At 41.3% G+C, this 26,810-nt stretch overlaps 1 protein-coding gene across 4 annotated transcripts in view; it reads left to right on the top strand.

Annotated features, from left to right (window-relative positions):
- The first annotated feature begins 1,311 nt into the window (after positions 1-1,311).
- slc2a9l2 (solute carrier family 2 member 9, like 2) overlaps positions 1,312-26,810 on the top strand; it is a 108,413-nt gene continuing 82,914 nt past the window's right edge. Inside the window, exons 1-5 of one of the 4 annotated variants that reach the window (XM_086291715.1) lie at positions 1,312-1,452; positions 9,628-9,707; positions 13,561-13,662; positions 23,181-23,341; positions 25,874-25,998. In XM_086291715.1, coding sequence (XP_086147841.1) covers positions 9,645-9,707; positions 13,561-13,662; positions 23,181-23,341; positions 25,874-25,998 — 451 coding nt within the window. In that variant the 5' untranslated portion in view covers positions 1,312-1,452; positions 9,628-9,644. Of the gene's footprint in view, positions 1,453-6,241; positions 6,261-7,845; positions 7,949-9,627; positions 9,708-13,560; positions 13,663-23,180; positions 23,342-25,873; positions 25,999-26,810 lie in introns of those variants that run through there. The other 3 variants (XM_086291716.1, XM_086291717.1, XM_086291714.1) reach the window with 3 other exon arrangements.

Raw genomic sequence — 26,810 nt, 5'->3', positions numbered from 1 at the left:
CATTGTGCCAAAATCAAAGGAAAAAGTTTAGACTTGAGAAAAATAATTGATGCTTACAAAGCAGGAAAGCGAAGCATAAACACGGTTATGACAACTGAAGTGAGAAGTATCTTCAAGAAATTGAAAGAGAGCCACACAGTACAGAACAAGCCTGGAAGAAGTAACTGTAAGATATCAAAGACTCTGCGAAGAAAACTAGTGAAAGATGTGTCTAAAGATCCCAGAATAACTGCCAAGACACCAGTGATTGACTTAGACAGGTCAGTATTTGCAGTCTTAAGACAATCACTAGAACTCTGCACAGGAATGGACTGTGACGTTGCAGGCTAAGAAAAATTGCACTTTTGCAGAAGAACTGTGGGGATGCTTCAGTGTGTCTGAAACTGGGAATCTTGTCAAGATGGAAGGAATCATGAAAGCAGAAGCATATGTGAAATATTTGAAAGAAAACCCTCAAGTAGTCAGCAGCAAAACTGAGTGAGTGTATGCTTTGTCTTCCATCAAAACCTTAAACATATATCGCTTCTGGTAAAGAACTAAAGACCAAAGTAAACTGACATAAATCTGTGTGGTGAACTGAGGAGCAAGGTCCACGTAAGAAGATCATCAAATCTGCAGAAGCTTGAGAGATTTGACAAAGAAGAATGAACTGGGGTTACTCTAGAGGTGTGTTTGAGACATGAAAACAACACCTGACAACAGCAAAAAGGATACACAAATGAAGATTAACATCATTTGGGCTAATAATTTTGACCATTGTATTTTTAGTGGAATCATTTTGTTTCTGTGCACAAAGTTAAACAATGTAACCATCAAAAATAAAACTAGGATGTTTGGCACTTGGGAAATACTTTGAAAACATGTATAGGTGGGCTAATAATTCTATCCCCATCTGTAAAGTAGGCCCGTGTCTCTCTAGCACATAGGGGTCACAAAAAAGATCTGTCTATTTTCCAAGTTCACAGCGTACTCGCACGGCAAGGTGTCCTTTAGAAAAAGCAGTTGAAGAAAGAAACAGCTTGACTCAAACAGGTTTTGTGTTGGAGTGAGAAGGAGCTCAGCTGGACTTCTTGAAGCAACCTGCTAGAGAAAGGCAAATAAAAAGGCAAGTGAAATACTATACTATGAGATTAAAAACAAGGACAGTCAGGGAAATGTGTTGATTAAAAATGATGTAAAGTGCTGTTGATGTAAAGAGATGTTCAAAGGTCAGTGCTTGTTAAATTGTTATTTTCTTCCAGCAGTAACATTATGTAATGCTATCAGGCCAATGATTGACTGAGTTCCTGTCTGAGCTGTGTTCTTTCTCTTTTCATGTCCAGCTTCAGCAAATTAAGTTACCCAGCAGGCTCTCATGTGATAATGATTACTTTTTAATTATGTGCCTATGGCTACTCTCTGAATCTGCAGGGAAACCCCGGCACTGGACAGAAAGATTCTTAAGAGGGTCTGGTGAGTTTACTCTCTCTTACGCTTGTTTATGTATTTTTTCTTTTTACAAAATGAATGCTGCTGTTATCAGGGGAACGTTTGGGAACTTTCCTGTTTTTTCCCACTTGTGGAAAAATACTTTGTTGACAGTGACATTGTAGTAGTAGCAACAATTTTCTGTCGTAACTATGTGAAGTCAGTGGAGTAGAAAGCACCAGAGAGAATGATCTCAGAGATAAAACAAGGCTAGGACATGAACTTTGTGTTGTTGGCACAATCAACAATCTATCTATCTATACTGTATATGAATAAAAGATCCAGTCCATTTATCTGCTGTTTTTTATTGTAATATGTCCATATCTGTCATTTTTATTGTACATTATTGCAGTATATATATATATATATATATATATATATATATATATATTAGGGGTGCAACGATACACAAAATTCACGGTTCGGTTCGATACTTTGGTGTCACGGTTCGATATTTTTTCGATACAAAAAAAATGTTCATGCCTTTTTAATTTGTCATTTATTAAAATTATAAATATATATTTTAACTCAAAAGTACAGTTTTTAAATTTAACCCTAACCCTTGTGCGTGTTTTTTATTTTGACAGCGAATGCGCACCTGCGGACCACTTATGTGCAGCCCTGGTTATTTAGCTCATCATATCGCAGCCACAGAAATTATTTTGTCCATGAAACCATAAAGCTGCACTTTCTTTTTGCCTTATAGTCTGATTTGTCATAACTTTTCCGTTTTGTGGTAAGCTTTTCTTTGGCTGTCACTTCTTCACCCTGACCTGTCTTATTTGGCTCAGCAGAACTGAAATGCTTTTACACATGCACTCACATAAGCTCAGCAATTCTCTGCGCGATCAACCTCTCACATGTTTAAGCTGCGGGAGATTTCACTTGTCATGTTTGCATAGTAAGCTAACAATTAATAAGACGATGTCAGAGGAATTGGTGCACAAATTATCATCACTCACAGATCAGTGCTGTCGCTCTCTATACTAGGGCTGCCACAAACGATTATTTTGATAGTCGACTAGTCACCGATTATTTATGCGATTAGTCGACTAATCAGATCATCATCATCATCCAAAATAAACAAAAAGTCCTTCAAAAATAAAATGCAGCAACCATCACTGGACGTAAAACTACAGCTTATTGCACCAGCAGCATCTGCTCTTATATAACTATCATTAGCTTACAGCTTTAAGCTTTTAAGGTGCTAACTAAAAATAAAGACAAGATGATAGTTTATTCAATTTTAATGAAATTTGCAGATTGTTTCGGTAAAGTTTAATAAACTCCTTGCTATCTAAAATCTAACAGGACACCGGAGTATATTCTCCAGCATCTCACACTTCTGATAATCAGCTGTCTGCTTGAGTTTATTCAGCTGTGTAAAAACTATAACTTTAATCTCAGCCAAACCGATTTACTCAGGAACAAATAAAATACAAAAAAAAAAAAAAAAAGCCAAACAACAACATTTTTAATTTATCTAAGTGACTCATATATATTTAACCTGAGTCACGAAAGACGGCGGTGGGTTTGAAAACAATTTGCCGGGAGTCCGGTGTTCTCACGGCGCTAGTGACCTAGCCCTCGGCTAGCTATCGAGCTAGTGGGTAACAGACATCTCTGAAAACGTCGGAGCGCTTTTGAAAATATGTGGTGTCCTGATAAACTGAGCCGATATTTGAGGTTTACACAGCTACATTCTCGCCTGAAAATATGTTAAACGTTTATTTTGTGACCCAGAAAGAATAATAAGAGTAATATTAAAACTAACTAGCTACCGCCATTGTTGGAAACTAAGCTGGGCCGCGCTATGAATTCTGGGACACAGCTGCTTCTTCTTCTTCGGGGTTTAACGGCAGCTGGCATCCTTGTACATGCTGTGCTGCCATCTTCTGTTTCAGTCCGTTATTACACTCTTAAATCCTGCTATTATTCCTGCGTCTTTTGCGATCTTACAAAGCTTCAAACTACACGTCGACTATTAAATCAGTCGTAATCGTGACTAGTCGACAAATCGTGGCAGCCCTACTCTATACACAGTTCGCACGATTGCAAAGTGAAAGCAAAAAAACAAGCGCAAATTCAAACGCGATTTCAATATGTCACATATTGACAGTGGCTCACCGATGCCAATGACATAATTACCCAGCTACATTTCCGAAAGAATGCAAAAGCATTGACATATATTTTTCCTTCCTACAAAAGCCCGACAGGCAGGGCAGAGATAGATTCTGGTAGCCCGACTGAAAAAATCGCTAGCCCCGGGACGTTGGGCTAGCGATATTGCGAGCCCTGTATCTGATTGAGGAATCACTCATCTTTGGAAAAGAGAGTTTATTACAGAGAAATGTCTCTTTCCAAAATAAAAGCTATACTATCCGCTTCTTCTGGGCTATATTCTCAGCAGCATATTAAACAGCTGTCTAAATGACTCGGCTAGCATGCTTGCTTTTTTTTGTCTGCTTCCACTTGTCTTTGCACTAGGATGATGTCGGCGTAAATGTGCAGTCATATTCGTTGTGTTCCCACTAGTGCTTTCAGGTTAATCTCGTTGAAATGACCTTAACGCCACAACACAGCAAATCTCCGTTAACGAGCTACTGCCGATCGCCCCGTGCATGGGGCTAGACGGCCAACACGTTAACGAGCTAACTGCGCTAACACACTAGTTCCCACCCATGTAATTGAGCATTGCATGGCACATCCAACATACTGTTTTACTTTAGTCCATGACTCGCTTACCTTCAGGGTCATATGTCACATGAAAACCAAAATAATTCCAAACGCCAGATCTGAATGAGAGTGGGGGAGGTCCATGTTGTAAGGGGAGCTTAACTTCTGTCTTGCTAGCTTGCCGTGCGCTCTTCCTTCTGACGATGCTGTCTGTGTTGAGCGCTCAGTGAATCTGCGTTCGACTACTCCGCCTAGGCTGCACTGTCGACCCTAGGCGGAGCAGTCGAACGCAGATTCACTGAGCGCTCAACACAGACAGCATCGTCAGAAGGAAAGTTGATCAAATAAATTACAAATTTTGTATTGTTCGATACATATGCGTACCGAACCGAAAGCACTGTATCGAACGGTTCAATATCGATACGAATATCGTTGCACCCCTAAAAAAAACACCCAGCACGCCCCTGCGGGCGGTTTATCCTTCAAGCTCGGGTCCTCTACCAGAGGCCTGGGAGCTTGAGGGTCCTGCGCAGTATCTTAGCTGTTCCCAGGACTGCGCTCTTCTGGACAGAGATCTCCGATGTTGTTCCCGGGATCTGCTGGAGCCACTCGCCTAGCTTGGGAGTCACTGCACCTAGTGCTCCGATTACCACGGGGACCACCGTTACCTTCACCCTCCACATCCTCTCGAGCTCTTCTCTGAGCCCTTGGTATTTCTCCAGCTTCTCGTGTTCCTTCTTCCTGATATTGCTGTCATTCGGAACCACTACATCGATCACTACGGCCGTCTTCTTCTGTTTGTCTACCACCACTATGTCCGGTTGGTTAGCCACCACCATTTTGTCCGTCTGTACCTGGAAGTCCCACAGGATCTTAGCTCGGTCATTCTCCACCACCCTTGGGGGCATCTCCCATTTTGACCTCGGGACTTCCAGGTTATACTCGGCACAGATGTTCCTGTACACTATGCCGGCCACTTGGTTATGGCGTTCCATGTATGCCTTGCCTGCTAGCATCTTGCACCCTGCTGTTATGTGCTGGATTGTCTATGTGGTCAGTCAAAGTATATATATATATATATATATATATATATATATATATATATATATATATATATATATATATATATATACTTTGACTGACCACATTTTAACCCCAGTGTGTAACATGCAATATATAAAATACACAAGGCATCCTAGGTTCAATATTTTTGTTGTAAAAATAAAAATTCAAGTATGAATTCAGAGGTTTGACGCGCACGGTCTATGGATTTTTCCCCTCCTGAAAGGTCCACACACACCCCAGGCAATCTAATACTTGTGTTACCTAGACTCCTGAGCTGAGAAAAGCGCTCCCAAAGGGGGTGTTCAGCTTACAAGCCCGAGTTTCATTACTCAGCAGTATCTTTTTCCCCCACGGCAGCTATTGACCCAAATGTTTCTTTAGGACAGTTTTCAAAGCAAAAAAAAAATAAAAAAAGAAGAAAGAGTTGTTGCTTAATCCTTCAGCCATGTGCTGCTGCTGTAGAGCCTGTACTTTGCAGTTTTGGTAAAATAAAAATCCAAAAAAAATCACGTGTTTGCATTATAAATAGTAGTCACAAGCTGTTTAAAAATGTAATTACTGTGAGGTTGAGGGCGAATAAAGAAGCCATTGAAAAAACCAGTGAAAAAGAAGCCAGTGAAAAAGAAGCCATTGAAAAAGCTGCATGAGGAGGTTTTTTTTGGGGGGGATTAAACACCAAGTTGTTGTGCTCTATAAAACTGCAGCATGTCATGGTTCTTTCTGCCTGCAAAATCAGTTTTTTCTTTTTGGCATTGGAATATTGTTGTTCCTGTTTTTGATAGCACATTAGCCTCCGACATGTCTCTGTGGAATACTTTCATCTGAATGTTCACTTTGGATTATTGTGTCCGTGAATGGTTTGCTCCTCATTCTCACACGAGTTCTAGGAATGTGGCCGAACAATGTGGTGTGTGGTTAAACCGGATGACCACACTTCATTGTTCTTATATTTCGAGAGTCAAGCTCTTATCAGCATGGTATTTGCACATTTGTGAGTTCAGGCCTTGCATTTCCAGCGCCTGGATGGGATGTACTATATACCAAATTTCATGGTGAGTTCCAGGATCTTTATGTTGTCTGACTGCAGTGTTTCCATGCATGAAATGAAGGAGGTTTATGTTCCTTGTCCCCAAACATAATAGATGGTACTTAAATGGTTTCACTGAGTTGCAGCGTGTTCCGGGTTTGAATCTCCTGGTTCTCATTTGTTTGGACTTTGTTTGACTTCAGCTTCTCCCGGTGTGCGTTTCCTGTAGTTGCTCCACAGTCCAAAGACATGTAAGCGTCACTAGCTGTAGGTATGGATGCGGACCCTGGGACCTAGGGCTATGGAAGGAAGAGGAGAAGTCTCTTTGTTTTTATAGAATCATTACCTTTATGTCAAAAAACAAAATTATTTCTCCTAATTGTGACCTCATATTCTTATAGTTATGACCTAGTGTATCAGAACTTTTTGTTTCATCAGGAGAGCTCGTAACAGCGATTTCGTGTCTTGTAATTATGACTTTCTGCTGCATAATATTGAAATCCTTATTTGACTTGAATGTACTATGTGACAAATAAGAGACACAATATAGTCATGCTTTTACAATGCCTTTTTAGTATTATCACTTTATAATCTTTATAAGTAGATTCTGAGTATGAATATACTAGGGGGTTAGGGTTAATACAATGAGTATTAAAAAAAGAGTTTGCAAGAAGTCAGATGTAGCTCTGGGTCCTTAGAAGAGATCAAATAAACCAGATTAAACTCAAGCGGTAATGCCAACTAGGATAACAATGTAACATAACTAACCAACTACTTAATAGACCCAAATCTAAAGTACCCAAAACTGACCTAGAAAAGCAAGAGACACAGGGGAGCTAGCAAATTATCTAATAAACGAGAAAACCCCCAATTGGTTCACTAGTGATTTGAATGCTGAATAAAAATATAAAATAGCCAGTGCACCTGCTATCCCACAGCGTACAGGAGTTGGGCGCATTTTACCGACTGTGTCCGATTCGAATGCAGAGAAGTGAACTTAGTGATCGAAGACCTGAATTTCACTGCTTTGAACTTTGAACTTCTAAGTGTCAAACATGTGGATGCAGTTGGAAGTCAGACTTTAAACACCTGTAATCACATCTATGAGTGATGCCACCAGTTCCTGGAGTACACCTGTGCTTCACTGGAGCAAAATGAAAAATGAAGCTGCTTGTGCCACGATACAGTTTTGCAGTGTTTTACGCGGTTGTCGAATTTACTGTAGAATATAATGTTGGCGGTATGTTTGTGCATTTGTTGTGTATTTCACAGCCCTTGTTCTTCCCCATAAATTCTTTATTTAAAATCGATTCATACTGTGGAGCAGCTTGCTGGTTAATACACCTTTTAAGGAAGAAAAAGGTGTTTCATCTAAACCCCCACCCCCTTTTTTGAGGAAGAGTTATTTCTGTAAGTTAATCAAGCGTAATAAATTGTTATCACCATCCTCATGAAACTGTTCATGTTCTTATTAAGACAGGACAGTAGAGAGATCAGTCATTGCCGTCTGTGTGTCTCAGTTATGCAGTAATACCAGCTTATACACATGCAGCGTATTTGTTCTTTTATCTGCAGTGTGGCTGATCTCAGATATGGAGAGGGAGGGAAGAACTCAAGGTTAATCATTTCTCAGTTCTGTTATCACAGTTCTGTCTGGGAAATGTTTGGGGAGTATTCTCTTTGTATGCACTGGATACGTTGCCTGAATGCTGGGTAAGTATATGCCCACAGTCATACTTTTTGTTAAAAACTTTGTACCATTTCTGACTTACATGTATCCACGGTGGGCTTTGATATTTTGACTATATTCACAACACCATGGCTTGTGTTGTTTTACCAAACTTTGTTTAACAGAGCTGAACAAGTCCAGTAAAGTTGTCCTTGTCGAGTCATCTTTGCTAGATTGCTACATTGCTGTGTGTTATTGTGCAAAGAAAGTGGCTTACACATGTCCCCTTTTTAGTCACTTTTCTGTTATATATAAGACAGCATAACTTTATTTATTGACAACAGTTGTTTTTTTTATCTGGGTATAGGATGTACCACATACAAAAATCGTGGAGCAAGGTGCATATCTTCGAAAGCCACTTTTCAACACTACATGGGGTCTGGGTTTTATAAGCCGGAGAAAGATTTTGCTTTGATGAGGTGGTGTTTCACCTACAGCACTGCACTAATTGAGAGTTATGGTGTAGAATCTCAGACTAACACCCTAACAGTCACACTGCTAAGGGTCACTATGTGGATATGTTTTTGCTTGTTATCTGCTGGGTGGCTTCCAACACTGCAGAACATCATTAAAAAGCAAACAGTTTGAAGTCCTTGTATAAACTGCTTCAACCAACTAAAAACGTCTTCTGAAACAAGGCGGACTCGTTTGATGCTTGAACGAGCACATTTCCCATTGCAGATATAGTCACCTCATGAATTTTGTCTTATGCCTGATGAAACTTTCAAGCGTTAGCCTTCACAGCCATTTATTGTTGAAGAAATACACCGTAAAACATAAATCATCCACTCAGGCTGGCAATAAAATTAATCACATTTATTACTTTATAGCTTCTAATTTGACCTCCTGATCAAACAGCTGATTTAATTAAAAAGTTGCAGTGATCCTTTGTGTAAAATTAGGAAGGTAAAACAAGAACAATCTGATTTGTCACACGTCTTCTTAAGAATTCAATCCACAGCTGTGGGTTTTGATACTGCTCCCTGTGACTCAGAGTCCTGCTGGCTTTCATTTGCATCCAGTCAGAGACTAATTTACTTTTCAGAAACTGTCTGAATGCAAAATGTAATTAACCTTGAAGTCAGAGAGGACTGCTATACAATATCAACTTCTATCAGTACTGCATGAATTACTTCTTTCTGGTTTTGTCTTTGGTTTGTTCAGAATCCCCAAAAAGCTTCATAAAAAGTACAGTTCTCCTTCTTCCCCTTTCACCACCGTGTAACCTGTGGTGGATAAAACTTCCTGTAATTTTTTATTTAACCCTACCAGTTTTCCACTGCCCAGCGATTGCCTGCTGCTGTTCTAGTAACCACTAGGTGGCAGACTGAGTCTTTGATCAGTCAGCTGGTCTAGCAGTAGAAAACGACATTAAAGTGTACTTTAAATCAAGACCAGTATTCCCCCTGTTGTTGAGCAACTGGGTAAAATCCCCTCAAAACTTCAAGCTGGGGGTAACATTTCACACTTTTGCAAGCCAGGAAGCCAGTTTGCTTTCTGGCTTGCAAAGATGTTCTGCATGTCCGTACAAAGAGGTCATTTCCTTTTCAGCACGTTTCACTTAGTTTTCGGTTCCTCCTCATCCTCGTTGTGAAATGTGTCCCATCTCCTTTCCATATACACAACGTATCTCACGTGATATAACATGGCCTTCTCATTTAAGGTCGCTGAAACGTGAACATGGACGAACAAAAGGATGATCAGATTGACCAAGATGACAGCACTAACAACTCTGAAAAGGAGGTTAGTCAGATTAAGGCACTGATTCTTACGTACTTCTTTGTGTTGTTCTGGCATGAAAAATGTTATAATATAGACAATCATGTCTTTGCTTTATGGAGGAACAGCCCTGCCCTAATAGTACTATATAGACCTCTGGTTTCCCTGTTATTTGGCTACTATGTCATACATTAACCCGTTATGTTATCCGTGGACATTACACAGCTGTGAAGATACTGCACCTCAGTAAATATGTAAATATGTACTGAAACACACACATTTCAAGCTTTTCCCCTAAAACCTGCTGCTGAAACTTGGAACCCCACTTTTTGATCTAAAATGACATCAGCTTTAGTGGTAACCTTCTTCAGATAAAAACTAAAATTATGTTGCAATATAATCTGTCAGTGGATCTGCATATTTCATTACTTATTTTTTGGCCAGTCCACTTCTGCAGAAACAGTGTTATGTCTAAAATACATAGATTTGTGTGAGCTTTGAGGGAGTTTGCATATTCTCATTGTGCGTATGTGGGTTCTCCCTGGGTACTCTGGCTTCCTCCCACAGTCCACATTGGATTAGATTCATTGGCAGTTCTAAATTGTCTGTAGGTGTTGATGTGAGTGTGAATGGTTCTTGTCTTTGTGTTAGCTCTACAATGGACCGGCAGTCTTTCTAGGGTGTTCCCCGCTTTTCACCCTATGACAGCTGAGAGCCTTAATCGGATAAACAGAAGACACTGGATGGATGGAAATGTGCTTTAGGATAAACAGAATTTAATTGGTCCTTTTCTTTTATGTTTTGCTGGGTGTTAATTTTTCTTATTTTCTGACAAGTACTCAAATCGCACAAATTTGTGTGTTTGCTTGTTACTGAGGACAGTGGATGTCAAATGCTGTATAGGTCTCAAAGCCACTTGGGGAAACTTTGTCATTTGTGTATTGTTGTATTTATGAAAAGAAAAAAAAATTAGTCTTGTTGGAATTTGCGCCCAACTCTTCACATATGCTACAAAGTGATTGTCACACTGAGCCCCTGATTGAGAACATAGTTTAGTACCTGGAAGTAACTCATCAGCTCCATTGTTAGTACAACTCCCTCACGCACATATGTCTGTTTCAAAGTTTGCAAGATTAAACTTTAAGGGGCTCTAGAGAATCCATTACCAAACAAAGGAAATGCATGGAAAGACACGTGAAAACAACTCTCAGCGTCACTGGGACATATTTTTTAAGGGACTGTGGGAAAGATGCTACTATCAGTGAGTTTTTAACCTTTAAAAATATGAGATATCAATTTCCCCTATATGACACTACTCCCTGGGTTTTAAGGCGATTGCTTGAGATTTTACTCTTTATTAAAAATATATAAGGATGACTTATACATGCGTATTCAAGGCTCGCAGTAGCCTTATGTATGCTGTTTCAGCTTCATCTCCTTTAACTGTGATGTAGTTTCCTTTACTTTGACTTCATTTTCTCAGATAGCATTGTGGATCAAATGTAATTTCAAATGATATCCAGAATATCCTTCCCCTCTCCTCTCCCCACACCCCACCCCTTTAGCTTATCATTATGAGCTGGAATCACAACTTTTCCTTCCTTTCCTCCTCCTAAAGCTTTATCTACAGTCTACTACTCATTTTCTTCAGCTTTAATCACTGGCTCCTCATAGCTCTGCTGCATCTTATCCTCATGGACTTGATAACAATACTGTGCATTCAGTTTTTTGGCTCGTCTTTGCAGTCTATTGGTCCAAGGTATAGGTTGGTACTTCATAGAAAAGCTTATCATCCTTCACTTAATGCTGTATGATGTTTTAAAATATGTTTGTTGCTATAAAACAAATTAATTACACTTACAAAATGTGCACTTAAACCACACACTGGATCTTGGTGAATAAAATATTCAAGTTGAACACAGTGATTGGCACACATTGTGTTACTTCGTTTCGTCAGTGGAAATGAAAAATCGTCAAACCTTTGACGACTGCATTTGAAAACACACCAAAAATCAGAGTTAAAAATTGAAAACACATGCTGATACAACTTGTGTCATAATATGTGGCTCACTAGTGCATATGTTGTCTGTATACACTCCCAACAACAGCCTGATAAGATGACAGCTGGTGTCCTTGGGGTTCTCCTCCTGTTAGACCTGGAAAAGGCTGTTAGTGAACTCTGTGAAGCTATTTGGTGTCTTTGGATGCACTGACTCAGATTGTTCCAGAGATCCCCAATTTGATTCAGGTTTTGGGAAAGTGAGAGCCAGTCAGTGGTATCAGTGCGTTAATCAACCAGTAACCTGTACACTCTGGCCACAGTTGGCTGGAAATTGTCTTGAATTAGGAGAACCCAGGACTCATTGTACCAGCGTAAGGCCGGACGGTGAATCTGAGGTTTTCATCCCCATGCATAACAGCTGTCAGGGTACTGGTACTAACACATGGAGATCTGTGTGATCCTCCAAGGTTATGCTTACTTTGATCACTCAAGTTAAATGATATTGCAGGTAGCATAATGATTGGTACGCCATCTCCAGACTCTTTCCCATCTGTCACATCTGCTCAATGTGAGCCCGTTGTCATCTGTGAATAGAACAGGGTGCTAATGGCAGACCTGCCAGTTCTGGGGTTTCTCTGGCAAATGCCAATCAAGCTGAATGACACTAGTTTGAACACAGGCCTCATTACAGGAAGTCAGGCCCTCATGTCATGCTCAAGGACTCTGATTATCATAATTTGGTCAGAAACATGCAGAAGTAGCCCACTGGAGGTCTTTTTGTGGTATTCTGGCAGTGCTTCTTCTGTTCCTCCTACACAGAGGAGCAGATCCTGGTGCTGTGCTGATGATGGTTCCACGACCCGTCTCCTGGGATCTCCTTTACATTTTTGAGACTGTTCTGTGAGACACGGCAAACATCTTGCAGTGGCATGTATAAATGTGTCATCCTTGAGGAGCTGGACTTCTTGTGCAACCCAGGCTGCCGGAACGGTTTCAAGACACTAACAAAAAGCAAAGAGAAGAAAGAGATAAATCACCTAATAAGGATAAAGAAAGAGCCATAGATGATTGTTACCAAGTATAAAGTCGTTCCCTTTTTGGAGGTTGTGTTGTTGTTGTCTCTTCAGTGCCTCTGCTGTTGCCACTAGACTTCTCCAGTGGTTTATAGCAACATGTAATAGCAAACACCTAGATTACCCCAGTATAGTCCCCCGAGGATGATTCCTAACATTCCTGATCATTATTTAACCCTTTCTCTCCCGTAAACCTATACCCAATAGAAACTCATGGTCTTCTATAACTCGTTTACTTAATATTTTGCACAACCTTCTGATGGAGAGCGTAGCACCTTGCCAAGAGGATACTCATAAAGCAAGTATGCAATACAATCTGCTAATCAAGTTTCTTCTTCTAATGGAAAATGGTTTCAATTTAATGATGTTATCTCCTTTCATCATGTGCTACACTGAGGGCAAACCTTTATGATTTTAACCCCTTTATTGCATTTATTGAATTTCTATCCTTCTCTTTTGTATTGAAGTTTTTAATGAGCTTCTTTCAGGTCATCACAGTTTTAGCCTTGATATGGTTTATTTCCTATTCCCATCCTCCTTTGTCATTTTCAGTAATAATATATCACGTTGTCATAAGAAATATATTTCACACAGTGTTGACTTTGCGCTAAAATGAAACAATTGACAAAATAAAAACAAAGCATGGATTTAAGAAGCTGTTTTCTTAGCATTGATGCCCAGAGTAACACAACTCACCCAGGGTTGAATTCCCTTGACTGAATCTGCCCTTGGCATTGATCAACACCAATGTGGAAAGGACTGCATGACTAGCATAATGTGTTCATGTGTGCTCTCTCGTTAGCAGTCACTTACAGCCTGCCTGTTGTGTGCCGCCTTCTTTGGCTCCCTGGGCTCATCTTTCCTTTATGGCTACAACCTCTCTGTGGTCAACGCTCCTGCTCTGGTGAGTCAAACACTTGTTCTCAGCCTTTTTGCAGGGAACCACAAGTGATTTTGTATGGTTTCTTTGTGCGGTAATTAAACTTTTAGTACTCATCCATAAATATTGAATGGCAGTGCTAAAACCAGCTTCTAATAAAGGTACAATTGACAGAACTGTAGCTCTGCAGATACAGAGACCCCCCCCCCCCCCCCCCCCCCCATTAAGAAGAAATTGTTCAAAATGAACACAGTATATCGGACTCATAGACACTGTTGTAGTCAGGCTTATCCCCAGTACAGTGACCATTTACAGGTATTATACCGATACATAATACCTTTAGGTATACTTTTTATATATAGGTATTATTTCCATGTGATTGCAGGACAGTCCCAGGGGAGTGTCCTGCCAGATTAATGGTTTCACAGTTTGTTTGGGCAGCTGAGAGCAGGGGAGCCTAAACCTCCAGACCAAATACATATACTTATATTAAATATACTGTACATTACATTTTGGACAGGACTGAAAATCAGTGGCAATAGGTCTGATGAAAAAGTTGATCCATCATGCAGTATCATCTGGAAAGCATGTGACTGGCAGCAGCTTCATTTTTCAGTATGACATCGATCCCAAACACACTGCCAATGCACTAAAAGCATACTTGGATAGAAAAATACACAGTGCAATACAATGAGTCACGAGTCTTCTTCGAGCTTGAACCTCAACAGCATTGAAGCAGTAAAGGTGGTCATACCAAATACTGACTTTCTAGCTTTTGTATGAAATGTATGGACTCTGTTTTTGCATTATATAATGTGTTTCTATGTATTTTTCAGTACTACAACTATTTCAAATTTTCCAGCAAAAAATATAAAGAAATGAGGGGTTGCTTTTACAAAGTAATGTGTATCCGAAAAATACAACATGTGCAGCCAATGTTCTTGTAAGTTTACATTACATCTTCTTTGACTGGTGAAACAGAAACTGCATTTTTGAGTTCTGTACAAGTTCAATTATGTGGTGCCACTCGAATGGGAAACGTGTTTCAGAGGTCATGCTTTCCAATCAGGCTGTTTGTTTGTTCAGAGGTAATTAGATGTCTCACAGGTTATATAATTAGTGTTCAAGCGCCACGACCTTCAGCTCTGCAGTTACACCTACACTAACAACTAATACTGCAGAAAACACAAAAAACATGATTTTATTTTTCATCGTAGTACAATTCCCAAGCTCAGATTAAGGAGCTGTAGTTTAGAAAGCTGATAAAAAGTGAATTCAGTCTACTTTATATTTTAAATTAAGCATAATATTATGTTTTACAGTGTACTTTCTGACAGTTCAGTGTAATTTCACATTTTGATACTGCTCTTAACAGTGTCCATATTTTAAAATAAATTTGAAAATAGATGATTGACCTTATATGGGAAGATTTTAACAGAACAGATTCATATGATGTATTTCTCAGTGTGCCTTCAGTAGATTATGAGTCCTCCAAACAAGCTTGAAAACAATATATAGGGGGTGGTAGTTGTACGCTTACCAAGAGCCTGCATATTTTGTCACAGTACCTCTCAAAAATAAGAGGCGCAAAAATGATAGCACAGTTTATGAACAATGCATTCTTTGTCTAAACAATGACAATAAGTTTCCCACTGTTTTTTATTTCAGAATGTAAAGTTTTGAAATGTTGTTTTCTTGTCAAGGACATCATGTTATTATGTTCTCTAGGACCTACTATCCAAGTGGATTATTCTTTAAATGCTGTACATGTATGATCTTCTACAAATCCTCCAAATTTCTTAGTGGCAGGCTATAACTGAAATTGCTTTGCTTTCATTAAAAAACATTATGGGCACCCTGGGTTTAGGCTGTGTGAGACTTTGTAACAGGCTGGTTTTATTTGCATCTTAAGGGCTTCATTCCTAATGTTTCTAATTGTTCACTTCTCTATACTTGGTAGAACTCAACAAAACACAGCCTACATACTATTAAGGCTTTCCTTTTTAACAATTTGTTCAGAAATGTGATGATTTTATTTTATATTTTAAATTTATTTCACCGTTATTTGTACAAATGAACCTCACTGAGACACGGGTTCTCATTTTCAAGCGACCTACTGATTACTGCATGGAATTAGTAGGGTGTAAAATGCACTTAACAAAAAATAAATAAAAGAAAATTGAGAAGTAATTAAAAAAAAACAAGCAAACAAAAATTAACCTTCCAGATCTTCTTTGCACACAGTTCCACTCTGCACAACCCCAAAATCTGTTGCCTGGATATTTTGTTTTCTGCTTGGCTTAGCAAACTTAAAAGTCCCACCTACTGTTTAATCTGTATTTTGCAGCTAATTCTCCAGTTTACGTCGTTGTTGAGCCATTGCTTTTTTGTTTACTCCCCTTTATAGAATCTGCCCACCAGAAGCACCAGCTGATCATTTATGCAGCGCTGGCTCTCCTCCACCTCAGTAGGGCTCACCACTTCTCCTGCTGTCTTTACAAAAGCCGAACAGAATAAACCAACAAAAACGTTGAGTTGAATTAGGATAACACAACAGAAGGAATGTTACAGACAGAGTTCTCACTACATTTCAAAAAAGACCGAGTCGATCTCTTTAATAGTTCACTAAAGCCACAATCGTTTCTACACGCGGCACAAAAACCTATAAATGAACATTCAGCTTTCTCCACGCACAGCAGGGCCACCCCCAGCAGCGAGCTATCTTCAAATGTGGGCAAAGGAATATTATATGAAGTGTTAAAAATTCATTTCCATTGAACTCTAATAGGTTGAGCTATTGAGGTATCAGACATTAGATATGCAAGTAGACCACAAACCTCATCTTAGAGGAGAAGCATCAAAGTAGGGGCAAAAAACTATTTGCTACTCTTCATTCCACTTCCAGACAATGTCAAGATGATGGGAATTTACTCATTAATAATGTATAACTACCGTCATTTTCTGTAGACATCAAATTTACCCTGCTAAAGAAATCTTCACAAAGACATTTTCTTGGAGTTAACTGGGTGCACCAGTAACATCTTTGAATTAATGTGCATGATAGTGGCATGGCATTAATCTCCCCTCGACACAACACCTGTTATAAAAATGAAGGAGTCTTAATCATTATTTATGCAAACATTTCTTACGACAGCTTGACATTAACTGAGACAACATAACAACAGATCGACTCATGAACGGCTTCACTCTGATAGAAAACCAGTGAGTGTAAAATATTATATAGCCATGTCAAACAGATGTTGCCATGGTACAAAATCTAAAAATATTGATTGTGTTTTGTGGCTGTGATGCTGGTGAGAAATAACTGTTGAACACATGAATAACTGAACTCAGTGGATGTTTGCAGGGAGTGATGTAATGATGATGTGAAGTAATATCTTTGGTAATTATTAGGGGTGCAACGATACACAAAATTCACGGTTCGGTTCGGTTCGATACTTTGGTGTCACGGTTCGATATTTTTTCGATACAAAAAAAATGTTCATGCCTTTTTAATTTGTCATTTATTAAAATTATAAATATATATTTTAACTCAAAAGTACAGTTTTTAAATTTAACCCTAACCCTTGTGCGTGTTTTTTATTTTGACAGCGAATGCGCACCTGCGGACCACTTATGTGCAGCCCCGGTTATTTAGCTCATCATATTGCAGCCACAGAAATTATTTTGTCCATGAAACCATAAAGCTGCACTTTCTTTTTGCCTTATAGTCTGATTTGTCATAACTTCTCCGTTTTGTGGTAAGCTTTTCTTTGGCTGTCACTTCTTCAAATCAAATCACTTTTATTGTCACATCACATGTGCAGGCACACTGGCACAGCACATGCGAGTGAAATTCTTGTGTGCGAGACCCACAAGCAACAGAGATGTGCAAACACAACAACACAAACGAGCAAAATACAAGAATGGCCAACCTGAAACTAATAAATATATGTACAATATATAATAGTGTATGCATTTCTGGATGTGTATACTAAATATTTTCCTACGTGTGTGTGTGTGTGTGTGTGTGTGTGTGTGTGTATACACATTTTTACAAATTAAATAGTAAAAAAAAAAAATAATAATAATAATAAAATATATAAAATATACAGAGTTGAATATGTGCAAAACAAGTGGCATTTATATACAGTGTGGAGTGCATAATGTTGAAGTTCCAGTAGTGGAGGTGAGGTGTCTATGACGTGTTCAGCAGTCTGATGGCCTGATGGAAAAAGCTGTCTCTCAGTCTGCTGGTACGGGACCGGATGCTGCAGAACCTCCTTCCTGATGGAAGCAGTCTGAACAGTTTATGGCTGGGGTGACTGGAGTCCTTGATGATCCTCCCCGCTTTCCTCAGGCAGCACTTCCTGTAGATGTCTTGGAGGGAGGGAAGCTCACCTCCAATTATCCGTTCAGAGCACCGCACTACTCGCTGGAGAGCTTTGCAGTTGTAGGCGGTGCTGTTGCCATACCAGGTGGTGATGCATCCAGTGAGGATGCTCTCAATGGCACAGTGATAGAAGGTCCTGAGGATGCGGGGGCTCATGCCGAATCTTTTCAGTCTCCTGAGAAAGAAGAGGCGCTGCTGCGCCTTCTTCACTGTTTTGTTTGTGTGTACTGACCACGTAAGATCCTCAGCCAGATGTACACCAAGGAACCGGAAGCTGCTCACTCTCTCCACAGCAGCGCCGTTGATGGTGATGGGGGTGTGTACTTCTCTGCACCTCCGGAAGTCCACTATCAACTCCTTTGTCTTTGCGACGTTGAGGGTGAGATGGTTGTCTTGACACCAGTGGGTCAGGGCGCTGACCTCCTCCCTGTAAGCCGTCTCATCACCGTTGGTGATAAGACCCACCACTGTAGTGTCGTCCGCAAACTTCACAATGATGTTGGAGCTGTTAGTGGCTGTGCAGTCGTAGGTGTAGAGTGAGTACAGGAGAGGGCTCAGTACACACCCCTGTGGAGCACCAGTGTTCAGTGTGATGGGGGATGAGGTGATGCTGCCCAGTCTGACCACCTGGCGTCTGTCAGACAGGAAGCTAAGGATCCAGCTGCAGAGGGAGCTGCTCAGTCCTAGATCCTGCAGTTTCCTGTCCAGCTTCGAGGGAACGATGGTATTGAATGCTGAGCTGTAATCTACAAACAGCATCCTCACATACGTGTCTCTCTTCTCCAGGTGTGACAGGGCAGTGTGTAGTGTCAGGGCTATGGCATCATCAGTGGACCTGTTGTGGCGGTATGCAAACTGTAGAGGGTCCAGTGAGTCGGGTAGTGCAGAGCAGATGAAGTCCCTGACCAGCTTCTCGAAGCATTTGCTTACGATGGGGGTCAGGGCTACAGGTCGCCAGTCGTTCAATGAGGAGATGGTGGAGGATTTGGGTACAGGGACGATGGTGGCCATTTTGAAGCAGGCTGGGACTACAGACAGAGAGAGGGAAAGGTTGAAGATGTGCGTGAACACTCCAGCCAGCTGAGCCGCGCATGACCTGAGGACGCGGCTGGGAATCCCGTCCGGACCAGTAGCTTTGCGTGCGTTCACCTTCCTGAAGCACCTCCGCACATCCTCCTCAGACACAGTGTGCGCACTGACGTCATCCGCGGTGCGCACACTGTCCAGTCTCATGGTGTTCGCTGTGTCGAATCTAGCGTAGAATACGTTTAGATCCTCACACAGAGAGGCCGTGGTCTGCGGTGTGCTGGTTTTCCCTCTAAAGTCTGTGATCGTGTTTAGTCCCTGCCACATACTCCGAGGGTTGTCAAACTGTTGCTCCACCCTGTCCCTGTACTCACGTTTGGCTGCTTTGATCGTCTTCCGGAGTTGGTAATGTGCGTGTTTGTAGTCCGATGTGTTCGCGGAGGCAAAGGCGGTGTTCCGTGCCGCCAGTGCCGCGCGAACATCTCCGTTAATCCAGGGTTTTTGATTTGGGAAGGATTTGACTGTTCTGGATGGGACGACATCTTCCACGCATTTCCTGATAAATCCACAGACTGAGTCTGTGTATTCATCAATGTCTCTGGCGGCCATGTGAAACATTTCCCAGTCCGCGTGATCAAAACAGTCCCGCAGCGCAGACTCCGATTGGTCCGTCCAACAGTGCACCGCCCTCCGGGTTGGAGCTTCCTGTTTCAGCTTCTGCCTGTAGGCGGGCAGGAGCAGGATGGAGCAGTGATCTGATTGGCCGAATGGGGCGCGGGGGAGGGCTTTGTACGCATCCCGGAAAGAGGTGTAACAGTGGTCGAGTAGCCGGTTTCCACGTGTGTTGAAAAGGATGTGTTGATGGAGTTTTGGTGAGACTTTCTTCAGGTTTCCCTTATTAAAGTCTCCGGCTGTGATAAACGCTGCCTCTGGGTGTGCGGTTTCCTCGCTGCTGATCGCGCTGTACAGTTCCCTGAGTGCACGGTCAGTGTCGGCTTGTGGGGGAATGTAAACAGCCGTAATAATCACTGCTGTAAATTCCCTCGGTAGCCAGAATGGCCGGCACTTAATCATCAGGTACTCCAGGTCCGGTGAGCAGAAGGATTTGACCGGGTGCACGTTCGCATAATCACACCAGCTGTTGTTGATCATGAAACACACACCACCGCCTCTGCTTTTCCCAGTAAGATCCTGTGACCTGTCCGCGCGGTGCACAGAGAACCCCGGCAGTTGTATTGCGGAGTCCGGTACTTTGTCCAATAGCCAGGTTTCTGTGAGGCAGATCACGCAGCAGTCCCGCATCTCTCGCTGGAATGAGATCCGTGCCCGAAGCTCGCACAGCTTGTTCTCCAGAGACTGCATATTAGCCAGTAATAAACTGGGTAACGGTGGTCTGTAAGTGCGCCGTCTCAGTCGAACCAGAACGCCAGATCTTCTCCCTCTGCGTCGGCGTTTGCGGCCTCCAGGGCCAGAGAACAAAGGCGTCTCAGGTGAGATGAATGGGGGGTCTGCAAACGGAGCGTCCGTGTTGCAAAACTTGAACTCCGGAAAGTTATAAGAAAGACCGTCTTTTATGTCCAGTAAGGTTTGTCGGTCGTACACAAGTAGACAAGTGCTGCTCGTGAAAAAATAAAGGAAAAGTAAAATTAAACACAGAAGAAAGCCGTTGCTTGGGGGAGCTCGCAACGAGGCTGCCATACTCGGCGCCATCTTGAAACAACACCCTGACCTTCACCCTGACCTGTCTTATTTGGCTCAGCAGAACTAAAATATAAATCCTGCTGCTTTTACACACGGACTCACATAAGCTCAGCGATTCTCTGCGCGATCAACCTCTCACATGTTTAAGCTTGCTGCGGGAGATTTCACTTGTCATGTTTGCATAGTAAGCTAACGATTAATAAGACGATGTCAGAGGAATTGGTGCACAAAATATCATCACTCACAGATCAGTGCTGTCGTCTCTATACACAGTTCGCACGATTGCAAAGTGAAAGCAAAAAAACAAGAGCAAATTCAAACGCGATTTCAATATGTCACATATTGACAGTGGCTCACCAATGCCAATGACATAATTACCCAGCTACATTTCTGAAAGAATGCAAAAGCATTGACATATATTTTTCCTTCCTACGATAGCCCGACGGGCAGGGAAGAGATAGATTTTGGTAGCCCGACTGAAAAAATCGCTAGCCCCAGGACGTCGGGCTAGCGATATTGCGAGCCCTGTATCTGATTGAGGAATCACTCATCTTTGGAAAAGAGAGTTTATTACAGAGAAATGTCTCTTTCCAAAATAAAAGCTATACTATCCGCTTCTTCTGGGCTATATTCTCAGCAGCATAAGGAGAATCATGTGCTAACAGCTGTCTAAATGACTCGGCTAAAGTTAGTAGCATGCTTGTTGTTTTTGTCTTTGCACTAGGATGATGTCGGCGTAAATGTGCAGTCATATTCGTTGTGTTCCCACTAGTGCTTTCAGGTTAATCTCGTTGAAATGACCTTAACGCCACAACACGGCAAATCTCCGTTAACGAGCTACCGCCGATCGCCCCGTGCATGGGGCTAGACGGCCAACACGTTAACGAGCTAACTGCGCTAACACACTAGTTCCCACCCATGTAATTGAGCATTGCGTGGCACATCCAACATACTGTTTTACTTTAGTCCATGACTCGCTTACCTTCAGGGTCATACGTCACATGAAAACCAAAATAATTCCAAACGCCAGATCTGAATGAGGGGGGGGGGGTCCATGTTGCAAGGAGAGCTTAACTTCTGTCTTGCTAGCTTGCCCTGCGCTCTTCCTTCTGACTATGCTGTCTGTGTTGAGCGCTCAGTGGATCTGCGCTCGACAGTGCAGCCTAGGCGGAGTAGTCGAACGCAGATTCACTGAGCGCTCAACACAGACAGCATCGTCAGAAGGAAAGTTGATAAAATAAATTACAAATGTTGTATTGTTCATACATATGCGTACCGAACCGAAAGCACTGTATCGAACGGTTCAATATCGATACGAATATCGTTGCACCCCTAGTAATTATTTATCTATAGCACGTGACTTGGCTGATCTTCAGTAAAAGTAGCGATAAGGGTGATGAAAGCCCTGTAGAAACTGGTGTAACCTGTAACCCCCCCCCCCCCCCCCCCCCTTTTTCCTAGCGATAGAATTGTTTTCAGCAAATTTGAAGTGACATCAAAGGGAGGGCTTCAGCTTTGGTTTAACAGGAATTCAGTCGCAGTTGTTAAATGAAAGATCAAAAAGCTATAAGGCCCTTTGCTTTCTATGCAACCGACGTCTTCACGCTCAATGAAGACACTTTAGAATTCTCATGGGTTGATACAAGTGCCGTAATAATTTAATGCGACGCATTCACTGACTCATTGTAGCCTGTGCTTCAACTTCTTAATGAAGTCACTCAGTTTGTTGCTATTATGCTATTTGCTATTTTTTAAAGTAAAGTTATACAAAACGTCAGACACTGTCTGTAAAAAGAATGCTATCGTGATGCTCCAGTCAAACTATCCAAATTTTTAATGTGATGATTGATTAGGTGTTTTACACGTCATTTATTCATTTTATTGGATACAAGGAGTCAATCAATCACGTATATGAACACATGAACAAATTTTAGATCGCATTAGGGCAGGTAGGTCAGAGAGAGATAAGAGTGTTTCACGTGTGACAAACCTGAATACAGATGCAAAGAATAAACAATTCTTTTATGAAATCTGGAGCTATTCAATAAACATCCAGGGCCGCCCAGGGCTAATGACATGCCTGCATTAAGCCTGCTGAAATTAATTTATTTGCATATTGTGGAGACCAGATATAAAATCTTACCAATATTATTACTGGTATTAAAGCAAAATGTTTTCAGATCATATTGTTTAACAATCATTTCCTGGTAGTCCTTTTCTCCAGGCAAAGTTTAGGTCATAAAGTCAGATTGGAAATGTAAAAACACACTCATGATACATATGATATTCAGTAAACATGTGTTGGGGGTTTCTAGGTTTACATTTAAACTTTTTAAATATCAATGTTTTTTGTTTGTTTTCACCATTTATCCATATGAATAACACATTTAAAACATCTCTTTGTGTTCCTTTTGTATTGCAGTACATTAAAGCTTTCTACAATAAGACATGGATTGAGAGATATGGGGAGCCTATTTCAGTGGAGACGGTGACCCTCCTCTGGTCCGTCACAGTGTCCATATTTTCTATTGGAGGCCTTTTTGGAGCCCTGTCTGCCACGTTAATCATCAAAGTACTGGGCAGGTGAGAACACTGTTATGTGCTTACAATATCACTGGTAAGAAGTTTGCTTTTATATCCTTCACTCATCAGGGAATGGCGAACAGCAGTCATTTTGGTGCAAACGATTATGTTATGAGTGAATATGAACAACACTGTAGATCCTTTGGCTTCCTTTGTTGTGGGGAGCGGTCTCTCTGGATCGAGCTTGTTCTGGTGAATCCCACAAATGCTTGGTCGGATTGAAATCGAGGGACCGCAGGATAACACTGTGCTGCACAAACACAAGAAAGGGGAATTTTTGAAGTGTGGTGTGCTGCTGTTAGCAAGGGAAGAAAGAAACCACTAACCACTTGATCTGCAACAGTGCTTAGGCAGGTGGTAAATGACCTTGTTTGTGCACGAACTGTTGGCTTCTCAGTATGATGTTAATTTAACAAAATGATCCAACAAAATCATTGTGGTTTTAACACTGTGGCTCACCTCTCCAGCTGTGACTAAATAACAGTGATGTTAAATACAAACACAGACCCTTAAAGTGTACAAGTGTTATTTTTGTTCCTCGTGTCTCCCTTTTGGTACAAGGCCCCGTTAGACAACCAGTTCCTTTAAGTACAATAATGAATAATTTTAAATCTACTCTGTAGCAATCTCACTGTTGTCTTTAGCCTCCATTTACAATGATCAAGTACCAGTAAGTTTTTGTAATGGATTTAAGACATAAAAGACTGTCAGTGCACTGACTCCAAGGACATAAAAGGTATTGGTCTTTACTGACTTGCACTGGTTTGACAGCCTATATACTGCATGATGAGATCCAATCTCACAGCCAGCGTGATGCATTTAGCTTTAACTTTTGATCACCTATGTGTTGGACTGCAGAGCCACATGTCCTACTATCCTCAAGGGACACGTTCAGGCACTAACAAAATCACCTCAGGGCTATGAAATGATACGTCTTCTAAAGAATCTGTTATCCACTAATGACAAGAGTGTCACAGAGAGACTTATGAAGCTTTTACTCAGAGTCATTTCAGACAATTAAGATACCCTTGAGGTTCACCTTGGATTTCTCAGGTTGCGATCCTCACTGTGTTAATTAGGTTGAAGCGTATAATTCATTTTCCCTCCACATTCCCTGCGAGACGTGTGGGTCAGCTGGAAGTTTTACACAGAGTTTCGGAAAGGTTGAAATTCAGATGTCAGGGACAAGAGTTGAATATATATGTTAACTTAATGAGGACTCATGGAGCAATTGAAATGAAACACACTTCAAAGTATGCCAGGGAAGCCGAGGTAGGTTTAGTTTTAAAAAAAAAATCAGTAGAGGTGTGTGGACATTTCACCACAGACATGAAAAGAGATTAATAAACATTTGTGGTCAACTGCACTGCTACATAAATGAGTGTATTTAAATTTTAGATTTAAATGTAGATTTAGACACAGCAAGAGAGAAAAGCCTTCATCTCAGAAACAAAACACGGCTGATTATCATGCTGCTGGTGTTGTGTGACTGATGTTGAAATACAAATGCTATAACTTACGAAATGTGCTGCTCTGAGAGCCTCAGTGGCGTTGTTAAGCATCTCACTTCAAAGATAGCAAAAATCAATAGGAAGAAAACATTTTTCTTTGACCCCTGACATTAAAAAAAGTACAGTTCAGACAAGACCTGAATGCGCACACACGGCAGACAGGCATGCTGAAGAAAAAAAGAAACTTGGTCAACAAAGGCTGGTAAAGTAAAAGTACGCAGATGAGCTGGAGATCACACGCAAATGGCCCGATGCTGGAGAACAAGGGAACCAGAGATGTTGGGTGGCCTGGTGGCAAGGCAGATAAACAGTGCTGCCCAGGTGCTGCAGATGGGGGATTAAAAAGAGACTACTCCAGGAGGCAGGACCTGCTGTGAAAGTGGAGCTCCATCAGGGCCATGCTAGAGGCTAATGGTTAAGATACAGCAGGGAACAGGTAGGAAGACCAAAGAAGAGATGAGGTCAAGACAAAGGCTGGAAACCAGAACAGTTGGACAACAGAAGAGGTTCAGCAGGCAGGACAGACAGATGCTCTTTGAAACGGGGGTCAGTTGTGACAGCTGATGCGACCTGGTGTAATCGTGTCCTGCATGGCTAGAGGCCGCACTAAATTCTGTTATATAATAAGTGATTGAGAACTGATTGTTACTTGTCAAGAAGAGGAACAGTTCCCACTGACTTGGTGCTTCTGGGAGCTTGGGTTAATTTTTATAGAATACTAGCAACTAGGGATAATGAAATAGTTTCAGATTCAGCGTAGTGTAAGAAACCTCCATTACAGAACTGATTTTTCTGTTGTGATGGCCTCAAATGTGTTCCTTTGAAACTATAAAAAGTTATTCAGCTATTCCATGATGTTAGCTTTTTAAAACTCGGCTATCTCTGATAGTTCTTGCTCTGCTAGTTTTTTGTTAGGTGAAGTTCTTTTCATCCCAGGTGAAGCACTATAGAAATTGAATTTAATGAGTTACATTTAGTTAATTTTTACATTTTTTTCATGTATTTTTCTTACTGACTTTAGAAAGGGGACCTTGCTGCTGAATAACAGCTTTGCTGTAATAGCTGCTGTGCTTCTGTCTCTGGGTGAAATGTCAAGATCTTTTGAGATGCTCATCATTGGACGACTCATTATGGGGGTGGATTCTGGTAAGAAATATGCTTTTATAATTTCCCACTCATCAGAGAGTGTAGAACATTCAATATAGAGCATAATGCTGTAGTGTAAGGGAGTACAAAGAAAATATTAATTCAAAGGACCAGGGCGCCTGACTGCAGCCTCATAGACAATGAGCTATCAGAATAAGATTCGACTATGGAGCCTGAGGGTGTGAATAAAACACAGGAAACAAAAGTAGAGCTCAAATATATATATATTATGTTTGTTATGAGAAGTGTATAGACGGATGTACAAAAGAAATAGAAACATATGCATATATATCACAAACAAAAATAATGTTGACAATACAAAACAGCTTAGTAGGTTCCAAAAGGAGGTGGGATGAGGTGTAGTCCAGTATGTGATTTAGTTTAGTTCCATGGACCTGTGATAGGTCACGTGTCAACAATTTGTGATTCAGTCCATAGGTTCACAATTCCTACCGCAACGTAGCGGTGGTCGGGTGGCTCGCCATCTCGCGCTGATCAGGGCTGATCGCGGGAGAACAAAAAAAAACCTGACCGTTGAGTCGAGTGTGAGGTAGTGTAAAGATGAATGAATCGGCCGGGTTATTGCACGCTGTCAACTGGCCTGCAGTGCAAAATTTGTCGTGATCTGACAAGTACGCCAACCACAGGGACAACAGCAGCCAGAGGAGCAGAGACATGCAGCTGATTGACCCGGAACTTATACAGGATTCATTCCCGCCACAATAAAGGGACTGGCGGAAGTGGGGTCAGAAGTTACCGTGGTTACACTCTCCCCCCCTAATCTCATGGACGTCCTCGTACATGGACTAGGC

Source organism: Aulonocara sp. 'chitande type north' Nkhata Bay, linkage group LG5 (assembly GCF_057382095.1).
Source record: "Aulonocara sp. 'chitande type north' Nkhata Bay isolate Kocher_YH1m ecotype deep benthic linkage group LG5, A_spYH_male_GT1.1, whole genome shotgun sequence".
Taxonomy (NCBI): Eukaryota; Metazoa; Chordata; class Actinopteri; order Cichliformes; family Cichlidae; genus Aulonocara; species Aulonocara sp. 'chitande type north' Nkhata Bay.
This window is presented reverse-complemented; position numbering and strand designations above follow the sequence as displayed.